This window comes from Thermobia domestica, unplaced genomic scaffold (assembly GCF_964235325.1).
Source record: "Thermobia domestica unplaced genomic scaffold, izTheDome1.hap1.1 HAP1_SCAFFOLD_119, whole genome shotgun sequence".
Taxonomy (NCBI): domain Eukaryota; kingdom Metazoa; phylum Arthropoda; class Insecta; order Zygentoma; family Lepismatidae; genus Thermobia; species Thermobia domestica.
Window position 1 is genome coordinate 106,527 of NW_027655891.1, and position 19,743 is coordinate 126,269.

Below are 19,743 nucleotides of genomic sequence, written 5' to 3' on the forward strand. Positions count from 1 at the left end.
TTTTAATTGCGGATGTGAAATTACGGAAGAAATACGTTTCCATGCCTCAAAACTAATAAGGGATGCTGAAGCACCTGTATCGCACAATGCTTTCAACTGAGTATCTAATACTTTACAATAAATTTCTGCAGTACGAGTGTTATTACCCTTACATACATTTTCATCAATTTCTATTTCATCTTCAGAAATATCTACGTCCCAATTAACAACATTATTGATATTTTTACTCAACATTACGTATTCCACAGGAAAAATTGGGTTGAGTGCATCTTCATTACTAAAATCGTGACTATTACTAAAGTTTTCATAAGCTCTACCAGAAACACTCTCTCGGCAGAGCGTTTCTAGTTTAACGGTGTTTGTCTACTCTGATTACCTAATGATGTAGGAGGAGGGAAGGTATGAGGTTGATTAAAATTTGAAATAAAAGCTGGTTGGTTACCAGGATGAAAAGTTGGAAATTGTTGAGGCGTGTGCCCCCCATTATCAGCGCGCCTGGTATCAGTGTAATGTATAGCTTCTTGGCTATCGTACTGATTATCGTTTTCAGGATTACGCTGGGAATGAACGTTCCTAGGTTTGTTCTTATTCTTAAAATGTTGATTTTTACCTTTGCTGTGGGGTTGCTTCTTGCCTTTGATTTTGCTTTGATGTTGGGATTCTCTAAGATTATGTTCATTACTTTCGTCTTCTTGGGCATTAACCTGATTTACACGAATCTGTTTCTTATGAAATCCACTATTTGTTCTAAAGTTGTCATTGTTTTTTGACAGTGTTTCAAGATTTTGAACAACATTTAACATAGTTTGCAAATCCAAGGATGGTAACAAAACCAATTGTTTCTGAAAATAATTAGGCAATAACAATTTAATTGTATTCAAAATAAAAGCTTCACTAACGTTTTCATTCAATTCTCGAATCTTATGGTAGCGATCTGCTACAAATTGGTAAACTGTACCGTCGGCTTTGGGGTCGTACCTTTTGGATTGCAATACTGACATTTTACCAGCTACGACTTGCGGGGATTCGAACTGTTGCTTGAAAGCACAAACAAAATCACTATATGATTTAAAGTCAGGTTTACGAGTAAGGAACCAAGATTTAGAAGATCCTTGCATCAAAAAATCTAAAATATCTAAATACTGCTCTTCCGGAATTTGCATTAATTTAACAGTTTTCTCAAACAGTTCCAAGAAGTTTGAAGCTGTGATTTCGCTTTCATGTCCTAAGAACTTTTCAAACGATTCGATATCGCTACGTTTAATGGGCCTAGCATTCGTAACCTGAACTGGTTTTCTATTATGAGTACGATTACGGTTTTTACTTTTAGATTTTGGTTTACTATTAGATTCATAACTTGCGTTAGTGCTGCTACTGCTACTACGACTAGTAGAACTTCGAGTTAATGAGGTGTTAGCTACACTACTGTATAGTGAATTAGTTACACTACGAGTATTAGCAATACTACTAGGTCCAGATTCCACGTGCAAATTCAAAATTTGTTTTTGCGTCAAGGTTAGTTGAGCTTGTAACATTTGCAGTTCTTGTTTGAGGTTACCAATTTCATTTTTAACCTCCAAAACAGTACTCTGGATCTGCACATACTGTTTGGAATAGAATAGAATAGAATTTACTTGCTGAGCAAACCTGAACCTTATTGAAAATAGACTTGGAAGCATTTTGCTATGAACGCCCTAAATATTACTTTTCTTCAATAAATTATTGACTTAAAAAGCAACCAATTATATAGGCTTGCAAAAAAATATTCTAAAGTTAGAATAACATGAAGCATACTTCAAACATTACTTTTCAAAGTTGTATTATTTTAAAATTATTTTATTAGTATCAGTATTTTGAAATAGTAATTAAATTTTGCAACTAAAATCTCAAACGCCTCCACGAAACGCGAGCTTAGCCCCTAAGGGCATAATTAGGAAACTTTCAGAAAAGGTAAGTTCGAAATGATTTGTTTCAGGACTAAAACAACCGCACAAGCTATTTCTGGTAAAATTTTAGCCTTAACACAAATTTCGAATATCAATCAAAGATGGCCTTTATGATGGTTGATAGCATATTTGATGTGTAAGACTACTTCCAAGTTTCATCATACTCCCTCAACACACCACGGTGGTGAGAACTTTTGCACCACCATGTATATTTATAGATTGTGAGAAATCTCGATAGTAGGTAGATTTTAAAATCCACCTAAAAAGCATATCACAACCAAGAAATTACTTACGAGAATCACTGGCAAGAGGGTGTAAGAAAAGGGGGTCGTGATATGAAATAAGTCGAAAATTACTAATCTATACTGAAATATTCTGTACCGAACACAATGTAGTCTTAACCAGCAGGGTTGCCTGGTTTAAACCAGCTGAAAAAAAAAGTTTAAATCAAAAAACGAAAAATGTTCATAGAAGTGTAAGTGTTCGTAACATCTTAATGAACACACATTCTTGGGTTATCACTTTCACTCCCGTGTATTATTCGTATTATATTCAGACCTAAATTCCCCATTCATTACTCACAGAGATTAAACTACAAAAGCAAGTTTCTTTTTTGGACATATATAGGTCTATGAATGTATCTTCTGTGATTTTTTTTTTTTTGTAGTTTGTTATTACTGTCATGCAATTGCAATAAAAAGAAAAACTCTAAATATTGTTTCGTTTTAATAATGTTTACTATTCATAAAATACATCGAAAAGCCGTACTTTTGTTTGGAGGGGGGGGGGGGGAATCATACAAATCCCACGAGAAACATTTATTGAAATCAGAAGTATCTTTGGCATCCGTTTATGGGTCAGAGCCAAAGTGGACTGAAATAATTCTATCTTTATTCACTTATCTTACTGATATGCAAATTAAGTACTTGTGTTTCTTTTACTTGGACTAATAAAAGTCGTAGTGAACTAACTTGGACTAAATTACTTCTTCTGTACTCTGCATATTTTGAAATTGTCCATATGTAACCCTGTCCTTCCTTCTGAAATGACTTGACAATTATATTAACAAGTATGTAAAGATCAATACACCGTATTATTATCAGGAGTCCTTCGTGAGTGAGTCGGCAGACGTATCGCATTTGTGACAAATTAGTCCCGGTTTCGAGTTTAAATGGATAACAATTTCTCTCGGATGTAAGCCGTGAAGCGGTTTGGATTCCGTTTTAAGCTTATGTGACCCCTTCCAGCATATCCCTGTTGTTGCATAATAGCGCCAAGGCGAAACAAACTTATTTCTGTCCATATGTGATATAAATACATAAAACAAATTATTTAAACAAGCAAACAAAAAAAATAATAAAAATAAAACTGGTTTAAACAAAAAAAAATAAAAATAAAACTGGTTTATACAAAAAATAAAAATAAAACTGGTTTAAACCAAAAAAAAAACACTTCTTTTCAATAAAAACCCTGTTTTTGTCAACCCTGTCAACCAGGATAAAATAAATAATAATGTCAGTTGTAAGCTAAGAGCATTAAGTCTTAAGAAATAAGTTATTACACGATTTTGAAATATATGTTTATCATCATGTTTTAAACTGTTCAAAATGTTTAAAACTGTTTCACACATTTTGAACATCTTTTTCATGTTTTAAATAACCGAGCAGTAACTTGAAGAATGGATTAATATGTAGACTCGCAAGCCTTTCGCGGAACGCATGGCGGTGGTGAAATTTCTTGCCCATGAGTGAATTACCTCCCTCTCCATTGTGAAAAAAAAAACTCATGTGCAGCAGCATTTTAGTGCAAAACAAGCTCTGCAGAATGCTACAGCGTACGAACCTATGTACAAATTTAATCATGTTCGACTATTGTATGTGTTTCTCACGTAGTAATGAGCTCTTGTCATTAAGCACAGTTCAACAAACATAAGCGCCGAACCGTGCTCGCAGTCACTTCAATAACGGGCCAGCTAACCAAATTTACCAGAAGCAAAAGTATTCTCACGAAGTACCAATTCTCACGGCAATTCTAGAAGGGACCAAAATGAAAATATAATTCAGTAATTTTTGTTCCCATTTTTGCGCTGGGTAATATGCTAAGCGATTTTTTTGTCCGCAGTTTTTTTTTATGGGCAGCATTGTTCGCAGTTCTTTTTATTAAAAGATAACTCTTGCAATTGAATAAAACCTCTGCCCACACTGATACTATGTTCAAATAACCTACATAGGACCGAAATGTACTGCGTCTTGGTATGTCGTTATAGAGTTTAAGAAAACAATTTTTATTTTTCAAGCCCTTTAAATTTAACGAAAGCAATAGAAACTTGCATATATAGTAGAAATTGAACTGATATTTGCAGAGTATAAATGTGACATTGTAGCCATAAGAATTGAGACTTTGTGAGTGTGGTGAATAATAAAAATATTAACTTTGCTTCTAATCTAAAATCACAGCAATTTCAGTTGGCACTAATAATCGTTTTAAAACTCCCTGTAATGAACTGTAATAAATATATAGGTATCAAATTAATGCAAAATGAAAATCCTTGTCAACTTATGTGTATTTATTTGTAAATTTTTTGCATTTAACACATGACTTAAAGAAGCATATTATGTACTGTCTTCTATCTCTGCTTCCATTAGTGCATTTAAAATCTTGTGCTTCAGCTCCATTTTTATTTTTTTATTCTTTATTTTTGAATATGTTCTGTCAACGAATTGACCCAAACCATCGGAATCATAATTCGCACTAACTTTTCTTTGCGCAATAGCATCTAATGTTCCCGTTGCTTTCGTCAGAAAACTAGCGATCTCAAGTCCCTTTGAAGCTCTTTTCCTCATGTTTATTGTGCCAAGCCTGCCTTCAACAGGCGATGAATTTCTTTCGTCTATACGCTCTACACCAGTACCATAGTTGTCTGTCTCTGAAGTAGGTTCTATATTGGCACTCTCTTCTTGTATATCCATTTGTGATTCTATACTAGGAACGGTTTCACCATCCAAAGAGAAGTCTTCAACTGTGTAATAGGCCACTTCGTCAGGATCAATTTGTACCTGAAATGTACATGTAAACCTGTAAATTTATCTTTCCAACACTGCTGAGAAAGGGCAATGATTGTTATAAATGTTTCAAGAAAGAGCTATCGACTAAATAAATCAGCCATTCAAATATTACTTTGTTTGGTTGTGCTAAATTACTATGAGTACTTAAAAAGGTTTGAGAAATTACATGTGCGGCTACAAACGACACTGCTAATCGTTAGAACAAAAGGCTACAATTTATACTTATTTCTATGCATATATGCATACGCATGTAATACCTCATTAACTTTGACCTGTTTATTTCCAAATTCTGTAATCGGAAATTAAAGAAAAAAACCAAAACATCTCTATATTTACAGACCAGAAGAAACTTTTTTTTTCTTCTTTTAACACTGGAAACAAATTATTATACAAGACATACGTGATGCTTCACCAATCCTTTCGTATTTAGCATATTTCTGATAAATTCATAATACCATCCTGACATGTGTGTGTTGATCCATTAACAAATAATGGAATTTATAAAACGAGTTTTCTGATTTTTGTAATTACAGTAATTCATTAATATTTTTTTCTTTATGGTCAATTGGTTTAATAATTATTGGATTTAAAAAAAAAATGTAAACTGGGTGGTGAAACATTTCACCTCAATGCACTCCTATCAATGCATTCCGAGTTTTTCTATTGAGGCATAAAAATTTACTGGTGCACTTTCGTGTGTCTTCTCACATTGACTGTTTGCACCCCAAAACACATACAATATTTGCAATAAGATAAAATAATGAAAATACCTTTTCCTCTGAACAATGTATAAAATCATTTTATCATAAACTTTGCCTCAAAAATTCATTTATTTGCCGGCCTTTTTGTTCTTAATGTGTTACAACATGTTTAGAATCCACGTTTACTTGTTTTACTATAGTTAAATGTTTCTCATTTACCTCACATGCTACACAAAATACTACTAGGGCCTTCCGCACACCAGTGAAGCATCACTAATTTCACACAACTTGGCAAAAATAAAAAGTAGAACCACTTTGTTGAGACTTCGGATACTACGATATCAAATATAGGGTGAGACAATAGTCCGTCATCGCGCTTTTGATTTGGAAAGGGTATGTTGGAAGGAAAAAAGTATAGAGTATATAAATAATAGAAGGGCACACCAGATATATTGAGTATGTAACATGCATGTGTTGAAAAATGATGTTACAATTTTTAAATGAAAAGGGGAGCACTGTAGAACAGTGATTCCAAGCTGGTGTTTGGCTAATTTCAGAATTTAAGAATCATGAGGCATTTAGTAATTGAAATCATTTTTGAAACAGTCTCTACCAATTAACGCTTCCAGCGTCAACAATGCTCACTAGGGATGATATTATTCCGGGACCAAGTACCTGGGGAAAACCTATATATCGTCTGAGAAGTACGAAACCGTCTTCAAATCGCGGGCAAACCCGCAACCTGATCCTATAAGGGGCCAGTTTGTTGGTGTTCGTGACCCTAGGTATTGCATATTCGACAGAAGAAAGAATGAAAGTTACGATGCATTACGCGTAAGCGCTTGACCCCATCATATTCCTGTTTGGCTCACTGCTAGAACGTAACTCGGGCAAGAGATTGATAATATCTCTTTGCACCCAGATGTACTAATTTGGTCAGTGTTGCCACCCAATTACAAATACAATGTGGTAGATGGTTTCTGTACCACTGAATGTGTATTCATGAAACTTGACAAAAAATTCACTCGTCTACAGAGAAAATATATTGTGAGCGTATTCCTCTTCCGACGACTCCAGTTTGTCAGTTACCAACAACCTGTAAAAATGAGATGGTGCTAAGCAAGTATCGTACGATGAGATATTTATGCACCGAGATTGGCGGAAACATCACACGACATTATAGCAAAAATACGTTGAGTGTGACCGTAGTCCAACCATTCTAGGTTGCGAGTGTTGCCAACCAAATCTAAACATCACAATGTTGCAAATGGACTGCGTGTCATTGAACAAATACTGAACAAATGTGACAGAAGCAACACTGGACAATGAAGAACAGTGTGAGTGTGCCCAAGCACCTCAATTTGGCAGTGTTGCCAATCATTCTAAAATATACTTTTTCGAAAGGTTGCCTGAACATTCCATGCATAGAGGCAAAATTTAGCATAAACATCATTCGACACAACAACAAACATTCTTTGGTTGTTACTATTCCCCAAGCCCTCCACTCTCTTACTATTGCTAACGTTTTCAAAATAGAAGTTCTCTAAATGTTAGTGTACTGTATAGCTTCGTGGTATTTTTATATTGTTTAATGGTATGAATGACAATTCGTGTGATATTTCTGCCAATCTTAGTGCATAAACGTCTCATCGTACGAAACCTGCATCACATCTTTTTTATAGTTGGTTCGCAACACTGACAAACTGGCGTCCTTGGAAGAGGAATACGTCCACAGTATATGCATATATATATTTGTGAGGAATAATATGTCACGTTTCATGGATATACATCCAGTGGTACAGAAGCCATCTGCCACACTGTATTTACAATTAGTTGGCCACACTGACCAAATGAGTACATCTGGGTGGAAAGTGATATTATGAAACTCTTGCCCGAGTTACGTTCTAGCAATGAGCCAAAAAGGAACATGATTAACATCTTAACATTCATTTTTACTTCTGTCGAATATGCAATACGTAGGGTCACAAACACCAAAAAACTCTCTCTTTGTAGGGTCAGGTTGCGGGTTTGCCCGTGATTTGAAGACGGTTTTGTACTTCTCTTTGCAAGAGCTATCAGACAATATATAGGACTTCTCCAAGTACTTGGTCCCGGAATGGAATCATCCCTAGTCAGTGCTACATAGTCACTACTTCATAGAAACTTATAGCCTTGGACTGTGATTACTTATCTAAATATAAGTAGAAATCAAGTGCGTCGGGATGCACTTGTAGGTACTCAGTTGTTTCATCGATCGAAAAAGACTGGGGACACATTTGTAGAGTATCAATCGACCTAGATCAGCTTTCATTCAAGAGTACGAATATGCGATTATTTTTCACGTAAAACCATCTCTTGATTAGCATGTGTTGAAGTTAACGATGGAATTCTTTTTCTCTCTCGTTTCATAGGATGTAGCATCGCTCTAACCCTCCAAGAACGGATTGAAATCGTTTTGAAAAAAGGAAATTGCAGTGCAAGGGCCATTACTGCAAAAGTAATGGTGCGGGATATACATCAACCGAATTATGGGACCCATCATTATCCACAGGAACTTAAATGGAAAATATCTCGATATGTTTGAGGCACAGGCGTCACAGTCACTGCTGAATCCCGAAGACTAATTCCCTAGTTTCTTTTAACATGACAGGGCAGGGCATCACTACGGTCACTATGTGTGTGTAAGCCAGTAATTGGAGGAGCCCGAGTCATTGGATTTATCGGAGGGGACCGCACGAGTGGCTCGTCGTTCCACGAATCTTACTCCCTTGATTTGTACCTCTTAAGATAATCTAAATGCCATGCTTTATCACGAAAAAACACTATACTATAACCTCAAGCAACTAATCAATCCAGCTTGTAGCTCGGTAAACCATGCAGTGTTGTCAGATGCCGTTTCAGGGTGGCACCAACGAGCTGCACATGCCGGGAACATATGTTACAGGAGGATGTCGTGAGAGTAAAATGGAGGGTATCCACTTGTAGTGTCCATTTATGCTTCAAGAAGGTAAGATTAAGCGAACTTTTGTTGGTACTATGAATGCACGCGTTAAGATCATTTCCAGTCTACCTATGTTTCTTACACACATAGGCAAGTTATCGCTCTGCGAAACAGGCAACATTTATTTGCCAATTTCGCTAAATATAACTGTAGAGCTCCCATGTGACTAAGCGGTTCGAGTACGCGCATTTGACGTGGTTCTATTTCTGGCGGGAGCTCATATGGTTCGGATTTCACGTTAATCAGTAGGTCTACGTTTCATATAGTCTCGATGCTGAAAGGGACGTTAAACTCGAAATCATCATCAGATTTAACTGTACAACAATCCTAAAGTAATATAAACGTAAGCCAAAGAAAAAGGCCACTTATGTAAATTTCTAAATAAATCAACATATTTGCGTACCTCTCACAAACTTCCTGTCATCATTGAACTTTATTCATACTCAACCTCATTCCTCCTCAACACAGCATGAGCTTCACAATCATTATAAACTATGAACCTCCCTCATTGCCCATGGAAGGGCCCAACTATCATCGACGTTGCCAAAACTTTTCATGTGAGTGTAGACAATAAACTGACGTACAGGTTTACTTTTGGGGCACCACTAGAAACCATTGTTGAAAAATTATTTGTTTCACTACTTTTCTTCTTATTGTCTCCTATAATGTTTCCATTGGGCAACATGAAAATATCTCTCTTGCCACAGATAAAACTGAAGGGACAAACAAGAAGTGACAGTTGAAAAATTACAATTCTTTTACGATTTCCATATACAGTTTTCAGATTAGTTAACAAATAAAAACTACAATGGAAAAACACAAATCTACCTGTGGTAGGTGGCCATCACAAAGCTCGAATGCTATCTAACCGAGCCAGAGCAGGCAGAAGCTGTTGGGCACGAGAGGAAGCGCGGGGCTGCGTCTGAAGGGAGCAGACGTATCAGCGATGGTTCGTATGCGCGCAAGCGAGAATAGTGAAAAGACGTTTTGTCAATGTTAGACGTTTCAATAGCACTTCTCATGGTTTCATACTACTAAACTGAACTTGTAAACATAAAATATAGGTTTGGTACATTGTGCAGAACTATGATGCCGGTGAAAAATAGCATTTAATAGAGCCAGCTTTCAAATGCACCCGCTTGTTCTACCCGTCATAAAACACATGTAATCATGTTACATTAGTAACCCTACACTTGTAAACCTAAAATATAGTTGTATTACTTTGTATTTAATTCTGTCGCCTGCAGAAATTTCTACCTTACAAATATGTCGTTTCATGCCAAATATTGAAATTTATCTGTACGTATAAAATGTGGTGCGCCATATCTACACCTGCACCAAAATTGAAGCCAGTTCATGCTCTCACTATAAAATTATCACATGCTAATGTTAGTGTTTTTGTAAGTATTAAAAATCAGATACAATATATTTTTAATAAAATGAAGAAATAGAGAATTGAAGAATTTGACAGCTAACGAAACAAACTATTTTAGTCGGTGTGAACAGGCTTATACTATAGCTAAGCCTATACCATCTATAACAACACTTAACATACCTCAACCATATCGCTCAACCATATTGACAACAGGCTGCTTGGCCTCAGCTATTAAATTTGTTAAATTTTTTCTTTGAACAATGTGGTCATCCAGGAAATACATCCTTTCAAAGCTTCATAAGGTGGGCTTCTTTATATCTGCTGCTCCTGCCCCACTCCTCATAGACTTTTTTACTTTCGTCCTTTCATTGACGTACTGAGTTCTCAGACTGTTAAATTTTGCCTTCACCTCGGCTTCTGCAAACAAAAAGAAAAATAATAAATAAATAAGATAAATGAGTCTCATAACGTTATTATGGGTTCACTCAAGCAGACGTTTCTACCACATATAAAATTTATAGGCATTTCTTTTTTCTATAAGACGGTATAAGAGTAAGAATATAAGAAATTACTGTCAATGCACAGCATACTGAAATTAATTATGAAAGATAGCAACCAGGGCCTAGAGTTGAACGGCATTCACCAGGTTATGGCATATGCTGATGATGTAAATTTAATAGGGGATGATAGGAGAACAGTAGAAATAAATGCAGAGATATTATTAAACGCTTGCAGGGACATGGGTTTAGAAGTAAATGCAGAGAAAACTAAATACATGGAAGTGCGTCGGGACCGTAATACGGCAAATTGTGGAGGCGTTAAAATATTAAATAATACTTTTGATAAAGTGGATACTTTCAAATATTTAGGATCAATATTAACAGACGAAAATCATATTCACGAAGAAATTAAATGTCGACTAAAAGCAGGGAATTCGTGTTACTATTCGGTTCAAAATCTCTTGTCGTCGCGAATCCTGTCGAGGAATTTGAAGCTTAAAATATATAAAACGATAATCATGCCTGTTGTTCTGTATGGTTGCGAAACATGGTCGCTTACTCTGAGGGAAGAACATAGACTGAAAGTATTTGAGAACAGGATCCTGAGAAGAATATTCGGACCCAAGAGGAACGAGAATGGGGAATGGCGGAAGCTTCATAACGAGGAACTACAAAGTTTATACGGTTTACCCAACATTGTTAGGGTCGTCAAGTCTAGGAGGCTTAGGTGGGCAGGTCATGTAGCTAGAATGGAAGAAAGTAGAAACGCTTTCAAAGTCTTGACTGGTAGACCCATAGGAAAACGACCATTAGGAAGACCTAGGCGCAGATGGGAGGATAATATTAAGATGGATCTCGCAGAGATAGGAATACAAAGTAGAAACTGGATCCAATTAGCTAAGGATAGAAGTCAGTGGAGAGCTTTTGTGAACGCGGCACTGAACCTCCGGGTTCCATAGACCATAGAGTTAGTTAGATATGCTCTTCAACTATTCTCGCTTATGCGCATATCCACCATCGCTAACGTGCCTCCTCCCTACGGACGCACTCCCTACCGTTGCTCAGGGTCCGCCTGCTGCGCTTCTGATCTCACTCGGTCACAGCATTCGAGCTTTCTACTGGCCACTTAGCACAAGGTTGTCCGTGTTTTTTTGCACTGTAGTTTCTATGCCCTAAATTCACATTGTATTTATATTTAGCCCTCCAGTTGAGTTCCTCATTTAGTGCATGCTCTGCTCAAAGAAATACAAAGCTCACCTTAACTGAAAACGTAAGAAATGTGTCCAAATTGGTAGAACCGTCCCTTCGAGCAATGCTCGTTATATTGTTGCTAATTGTACAAAAAGTTTACTAGGTGCGGTTAGTTAAATAATATATTAAAACTACGCACTAATTCCAATTCATGGATATATCATCATCAACGGAAGTTTATACCCCTACTATAACGCGATTTGCTGGAAGAAATAACTACTCAGTAATTATACCCATATATCAGTTAAGACTAGTGATGGGTAAATTCCCGGGAAGATTCCCAAAATGGGAACTTATCCGGGAATTTATGTACAATCAGAAAGAAAATTGCATTCTATTACTATATTATGATTTCAAAGTTCAATTAATTTTTATATCACAGCATATTATTACTGTTGTCCCCAGAGGAGTCTTTAAAACGTATATTCTGAATGGTACTATGTTACTTTATTGACACTTTATTATATTTAGAGAGTACGCATAAATGTATAATTACAATATGTTCTATCAATTAAATATGTGTGAAAAAATATATAGTAAATTATATAGTAACAGTTTAAATTTATATGTAAGTGGATTTGCTCAACTTGACTCTATTACTGATATTATAAACACATTAAATTTATAAATGTTATAAACCAATTAGATTGGGTAAATGCTAGAAGATACATGTCTCACCAATTTATCAACATTTGCGCATACATATTTATGTTCACAAAATTTGCAAGATACTTACTTATCTTTATATTTTAGCACGTAACATTGCCATACACGACCTTTCATTCTACCTATTTCTCGAAATTCCATACGTTAATTCACATGTAAAAGAAGTCCGAGTACCTCTTCAGAAATTCGAGTCAGAGAGAGAAGACAGACCGACGTCTATTACTAATATTGGTTCCGGGTTTATCTCTATTTCTACATAATTCTAAATTACTTTAAAAAATGGTTCCTTTTCATTATTTGTAAATTATTACTTTGCCAATTTTGGCTGTTCTTTAGCATTGGGGGCCAGCTTTTGCACCTACGTTTTTGCGATATTCTATTCCGATGCGGTTGTTTTATGGTTTCATACGTTAAATTACGTTACCAACATTAAATTCAGACAGCATTGCAGAGCGAGCGTTAGCGAACGAAGGCGGGTTAGAGTCCCGCATGGCACGTTGTTTTCTATATTCGTTAGCAACAATTCACTTTCTTTTCTCACATAAATCACTTCCACTTATCTTTCCGTTTTGTATAAATTCCCTACTGCTCTAAAAATTTGTGTTCGATACTTTGACTACTTGAACATCACTATCAACTCCTTTCTTCTGTAAATCATCCTAGCTTTTCTAGTTTTGGCCCTCCAATACTATACAATCATCTTAGTCTTTAGTGCAAATGGAAATGGAACTTAAAAAATCATATTATTAGTTATATAAAGCAGTGGTGCCCATCCCCCCTTATGTCCATGACGCACCCCCCCAATTGTCTATCCGTAGGTGTTCTTCCATGAAAAAAATCTTCTTTTCGATTAATTTTACCCCCCCCCCCATCAAATATATTTATATGGATTTTTAACCCCCCCACAATATTTCAATGACGCAGTTTGCGTCATAGCCCCCCCTTGTGGGCACCCCTGTATAAAGTACCGTCAAATAACTTTAATTTTTTTAAATCTCCAAATTCTTTAAAACCTAGAAGTAAATCATAATATATTAAAATAAAGTAATTAGTCATATGGTTTTTATAATTTGGAAGATAAAGTAAAGAAATGGAAATAAATTCCTTCCCGGGAATTTATAGGCCAGGGGAAAAAACCCGGGAATATTCCCATTTTTTAAATTCCTTCCCACCGGGAATATTCCCACTGCCCATCACTAGTTAAGACGAGTTACATTCCAAAGTTAGTCGTCCGTTTCTAAAAGTTAAAAAATTCACCGGGAACAAATCGGTAAGGTTGTAATTACTTTGCTTGATAATATGTAAGGAGAATGCAGGTTGCGGTTTTTTTGGCTATAAAGATGGAAGAATTAGGCAAGCGGAGGGAAGTACTTTGTGCAACGTTGCTGCATGGTTTGATTGTGGAAAAGTAACATTCTAAGCTAACCCGACTCTACTTATCCTCCTCAACCTTACCCTAGTGTATTATATCCTTGTAAAGCGGTTCTAAAAATTGATGATTTTAAAATTTTCATAGCTATTATTACGCTTTCTGTCGACAAGAATGCGGACGACGAACTTCGGAATAAAGGCTGTTAAAAATTTCCCAAGTGAGTCTGCACCAGTATTGAAACTCTCCCCGAAACAAGTTCTACAATCGTTTTCTTAAACTGCATGCACATTTCATTACGGTCCATTAAATTCGTATAGCGCGAAAAAATGAAAGTTCATCCCTGTATACAAGGAAAGCAAATAATACCTGTAAAATTAAACTGTGTCGAAGCTTTTTATTTTATGATAATTAACAATACTTTTAAATAAAAATTCGTACAGTTATCCCATGGGTCACTAACCTGTACTCTCTGGCCTTGCCAACCTAACTTCTGCCACAATTTTTTCCAGTGCTTCTTTACGCTTATATTTATTATAATAATCTTTCAGTTTACAATTATATAAAACTGGATGCTGCTTGTAGGCATCAATAAGAATTTCAGTAGCTTCGCGTCTCCACGCCATACTTGATTTTAGCGCCACCGCTCAGTGATTTTCTTTTGTTTTCTTTGATGCAATGTTGGATAGGAATAGAACATGTTTTATTTTAGAACAGTTGTATCAAATGTTGCAACCAACCCAAAAGTTGCATACAACTTGGTATCATACATGTCCAAATTCCACTTTAATGAAATATTTGATACAATATATGATGGAATATTTGTTCGTCTATAACGTGCTTTAAGGCGGATTTTCATGAGTCCTTTACCTCCGTGAGTTGCGAGCGATTGTGCTAAACAGCCAATGAAATCACGCATCGGAGATGGCGCGCTACACTCGCGTCAGAGTAGAAATTTGTTCAATTCTGACGGAAGTAGCGCGCGTACACTATTGTATTCACTGACTAACATGGCGGATTTTCATGCCCGCGTTAGAACGGACGCATCGCATGTAGCGTATTCACCGTAAATTATTTTCGTTCTCATACATCCGTGCGTGTATTGCGCCAAATTACTACTTGCTAGCTAATGCGCATGCGCAAAATAGAAAGTTTGCGACTTCAATTTGTGATAATGGATTCCCGAAGGAGAGCTATCGTTTTAGCTGGAATATATTGTATTTCAAAACGCCGCCGTCGGAAGTATGTTAGGAAAATGTGGTGGGTTCACCCCATTTTCCAGCTTCGACGAGAATACGGAATATACAGGAACCTTTTCTTTGAATTAAAATCCGATCCGGATAAATTTTATAACTACTGCCGCATGTCACCAGAGAAATTTGACGAGCTTGTGAACCTTGTCACACCTTCGATTCAAAAACTTAGTGTCACACGAGAAGCTATATCACCGGAGGAGCGTTTAGTTATTACATTAAGGTAAGTATAGTTATTCTTAAACTTTAATTTTAAACCTATATTAGAATCGACATTACTCGAGCAGTCGGTGCTACCAAATTTTCAAACATTTCTTACATTTTCAGGTTTGGTTAGAGTTTTATATTTGTTTTATCAGAGCATGTACATTGCTACTTGCAGATTGACTTCAGGTGGGTTCAGTATAAATAAAGGGTGAACATATAGCATAAGAACTACTGTACAGTGCATAACAGAAACTAGCTTGTGGTATGCTAACACTCAGAACAGGAGAGGAGCATCGTTGGTGCCTCCATAAGTAACAGGCACGTCAGCGATGGGGTGTACACACATAAACAAGGATGGTAGGAGAGTACATTTACACAAAAACACAAAATTTTCACCACCTTCAAAATTCATTTCAATATGCTGTGCGCTGACTAATTACTTGTATTCGCATTCTCATTTCTTCTCAAAAATTGTTGGAATAATTTTGGATTTAGAGGGCTCAGTGCTAAGTTAGCCTAACCTAATCTATTATATTCTAACTTGACTTAACCTGGACCAACAAAAACTACAGAAAATATATCAAGAAAGTAAGAAATTTTAATTCAAAAATTTCTCGTCTCCAAATCCAAAAATATGCCATAATGTTTCATATGGAATTTTACCTTTATATTTTCTATTTGGTAGAACCGTCTGCTCGAGTGAACCCTTAAAATTAAACTTGAATTTTACATTACAAACACAATTTACGTTTTTTTTTCCTTTAGTTTTGATATAAAATAACTACGACCAACATTCTGTACTCAGTGTGTGTCTGCGAGTTTTTAGAATGACTCTGAGGACTGGATTAGGTTCAAAAATAATTTGTTGTGGCATAGACGGTGCAGATTGAGAATCGGAACGCATACAAACATAAATTACATATACGCTTCTTTTACAGTAAATTGACTCTCTATATCGTGAACTATAAGGTGGAGATTTACTGTACTGATCCATACACAAATTCATTGCATATATACTTATTTTTAAGTGAACTGACTATCTGTATTTTAAACGATTTTCTTGGTAGGCCTATGTGGACGTGCATTTCTCTGCAAAAAATAATTTAGAATGGCTTCAGTGTATATACATGATAACTGTTGTGTTTAACACAAAAACCAGTTTGAGCTAGGTGGCCTCTAAAAGGCACGACTGCTATCCAGCCGAGTCGGAGTGCGTCCGTAATGAACAGGCGCGTTAGCGAAACAAGAATTGTTCAAAAAACTATTTATGGTATAAAAATTCTTACCTTACATGTCGGAGTACCGGTATGTATTTATACGTTACTAAAGACATTATAAGTAATGGACCGATATGTTTTCGTTGCTCGCATATTTGTGTTCCAAAGTGTAAAATTTCACAATTATGTGGACCCCTTAACTCTGGGACGCTTCTTTCTATAATTGCGTGTCCTGAGTTAGCATAATGACTTTAAGATACTTCACTTTGTTTGCTTAATTGGTGAGATTTTCCTTAATGTATTTCTACGTAGATATACATCACACAAGAAAGAGCAGAGCATATATAGATTATTTTCGTACTAGTGTAATAAAATATTATTACAAATTTCTCCTGTAAATTTTAAAAACATGTGAATCTGTACAGTAAATCCGCACATAAGTTTTTTATGCTATAAAAATTATCGTGGAAGAAAAACTATCCAACATGTGCTTAGTGGCCGCTTAAAACCACGAATATCTAACCAAGTCAGGAAAGGAGCATCAACGGATCCGTGCAATAGTGCATCCGTAATGAGAGAGCACATCAGTGATGATGGGTGCACACAAACCAGGATAGGGGGAATATATTGTATATAGCATAAAAATTAAGGACGCGTAGAGACTATTATGAAAGGTTAATGTTTATATATGGTATTAAAATATAGTAACAATGATTACTGTATATCATGTCGATACCATTTCCTTGCGAAATACCTACTTCACGTAATTAATCAGAGAAAATTAACGACTAACTTTTCGTTACTTTATTTACAAATATATTACAAGCCTATTTTTAATTAAACTAGTGAAAATGAAGAAAACAAAAATATTTATATATTATGAGGCTCGTGCACAAATTCGAATTGGCAGGGTAGTGGTACTCAATTTGACCACTGTAAGTCAGTCTCCCTACACTCACAATTTCATCTTGACACTTATCTATTTTTTCGTTAAAGCGCGTTGCAAAAAATCCTTTGTACGGTACTTCATACTAAGGAAACGTGCTTAAATATTGGTAACAGCCATGCTTACCAAAATTATTTGATTTTAAAGAAATAAAGTGGTTAAACCTGCGTTAAAATTATGTAGATTCATGAGAGGGTGATGTGGATTAGGAAAAATTGGTTAGTTGCCAATGTATCCTCCCATGGATAAACGAAATATTCTATAGACGTATCGGGACAAGCAAGTTTCGTCTTCAATGATAAGGTAACAAGGATAAAGATCCTTTTGACAAGTAATAGTCGCGACACATCACCTTTATGTGACTTTTTGATTATCTAATGGATACGTCAGGATTGTCGCTTCACGTAAAGCACCTACACATAATATAAAACAGGTTAATGTAGTACGTTAAGGGAGAAAAAGAAAGATTAAAAAATCATTCTTTATTCATAAATGTAAACCCTCTTTAAATCTCGATTCTGGCAACTTTGATATAATCTGGCTATCTACCTTCGATGTGTATCTCAGTTCTGGTGACAGTGACGTAATATAGATAGCACGCTTCTTTCTGTCTTCCATTGTGCTCGGCTTGCTGTTTTCAGTACCCATTTTTACGTTACACTCATTTTTGGTGGTGTATATTCCTCGGTCTCATACCATATTTCTCTTATCCTTCTTTTTCCTTCTTACCTTACCTCTGAAGACGGAGCTAGCTTGTCTCGATACGTCTGGAGAATATTTAGTGTTTTCAAGGTAAGTAACCAACTTTTTGTTAATTTAGTTAAACGTGCATCTTAATATATTTTATGCGGCAGCCGTCATAGTCAAACATGTTGCTGTGTCAATTAACACATCCACTTTTATATATTGATAGGTACTTAGCTGCAGGTGACAGCATGACATCATTATCATATGGGTACCGAGTGGGAAAAACTACAGTTACCAATATCATTAAAGAGACAACTGAAGCCATATGGACAGCCCTTAAGGAAAATGTGTTCATCCAACAGAACAAGGAAGTTTGGCAAAATATTGCCTCTGAATTTTTTGAAGTATGGAACTTCCCTAATTGTGTGGGTGCGATTGACGGCAAACATGTTACAATTCAGGTGATTATAAATGTTTAAATCGAGAAAATTATAATATAGATGCAGAGAATAATTAAATGAAACAAACATAGATTTCAAATTAATCACTTAGTAATGTCCCTCAATCAATTTTTTGAGCTCTTCCGTGGCTAAGCGGTTAGCGTACGCGCCTTTGGCGTGGGAGACCCGGGTTCGATTCCCGGCGGGAGCTCATGTGGTTCGGATTCTACGTTAATCAGTAGGTCCACGTCTCATATAGCTCGCTGCTGAACGGGACGTTAAACCCCAAATCAACTTAACTCAATCAATTTTTCTTCCAATATTGCGAGTGTAACATCCAGACGATCATCCTCAGGGGCACACAATAGCTTAAATCATTTTTCACAATACGGTCTTCACACTATACAATGTTGAACATTGATAAACAAATCTTGATAGGACAGTATAATTACCAATTATATCAACAAAACCTAAAATTACCATAAAATCTTCGTCATTACATATATACATTCATTCGGTTCACACAATAGCTATGAATTACATAAAATAAAAGTTAGGGTTTGCATATGATTTTTAAAAAAATGGGTGAAGAAGGTAATTGTCCATTGAGTAATTAGGATTACATTCTGATCGAGAAGAATCCATCGGATGAAAAACCTACAACAAATAAAGCAAAGTATTAGTTCATCAGTTAGTGCTCTAACATTAGAAAGCAATAACACATTGGGAAAGATATGTGATTTTGAGTATCGATAAAATTTACGTACTACGTACCTACTAAAATTTACGTATTACCATTATTGACAAAAAATAGTGAAGATCTTGTGAAAAACGATTTAAGTCATTGTGTAGCCATGAGAATGGTTGTCCGAGAGTCACATTCGGAATACCGGAAAACTATTCAATTTCTCTCTCTCTCTCTATATATATATATAAAAAAAAGTCCTTCATTCATTTAGGCAAATCTTTATTATAAATATACATTGCAAATAACTGTCCAAAACACGTTTCTTATGTGCAAGCCCCAAATTTGGTGCCCGATAACTCGGAAACTAAAGGCCGTTACTTGACCAAATTTGAAATATTGGTAGACTTTAACAAGTTTAGTATGCGTGTAAA

The 19,743-nt window shown here is 35.8% G+C and overlaps 1 protein-coding gene across 1 annotated transcript; it reads right to left on the minus strand.

Annotated features, from left to right (window-relative positions):
• Nucleotides 1-4,507: 4,507 nt before the first annotated feature.
• On the minus strand, nucleotides 4,508-14,524 carry LOC145676379 (uncharacterized). Its single transcript, XM_081747230.1, has 3 exons — nucleotides 14,338-14,524; nucleotides 10,269-10,505; nucleotides 4,508-5,002 (listed from the first exon to the last, which is right to left on the minus strand). The coding sequence occupies exons 2-3, from the start codon at nucleotides 10,275-10,277 to the stop codon at nucleotides 4,559-4,561; spliced, it is 453 nt and encodes a 150-aa protein (XP_081603356.1). The 5' UTR covers nucleotides 10,278-10,505; nucleotides 14,338-14,524; the 3' UTR covers nucleotides 4,508-4,558.
• Between the last annotated feature and the right edge of the window lie 5,219 nt (nucleotides 14,525-19,743).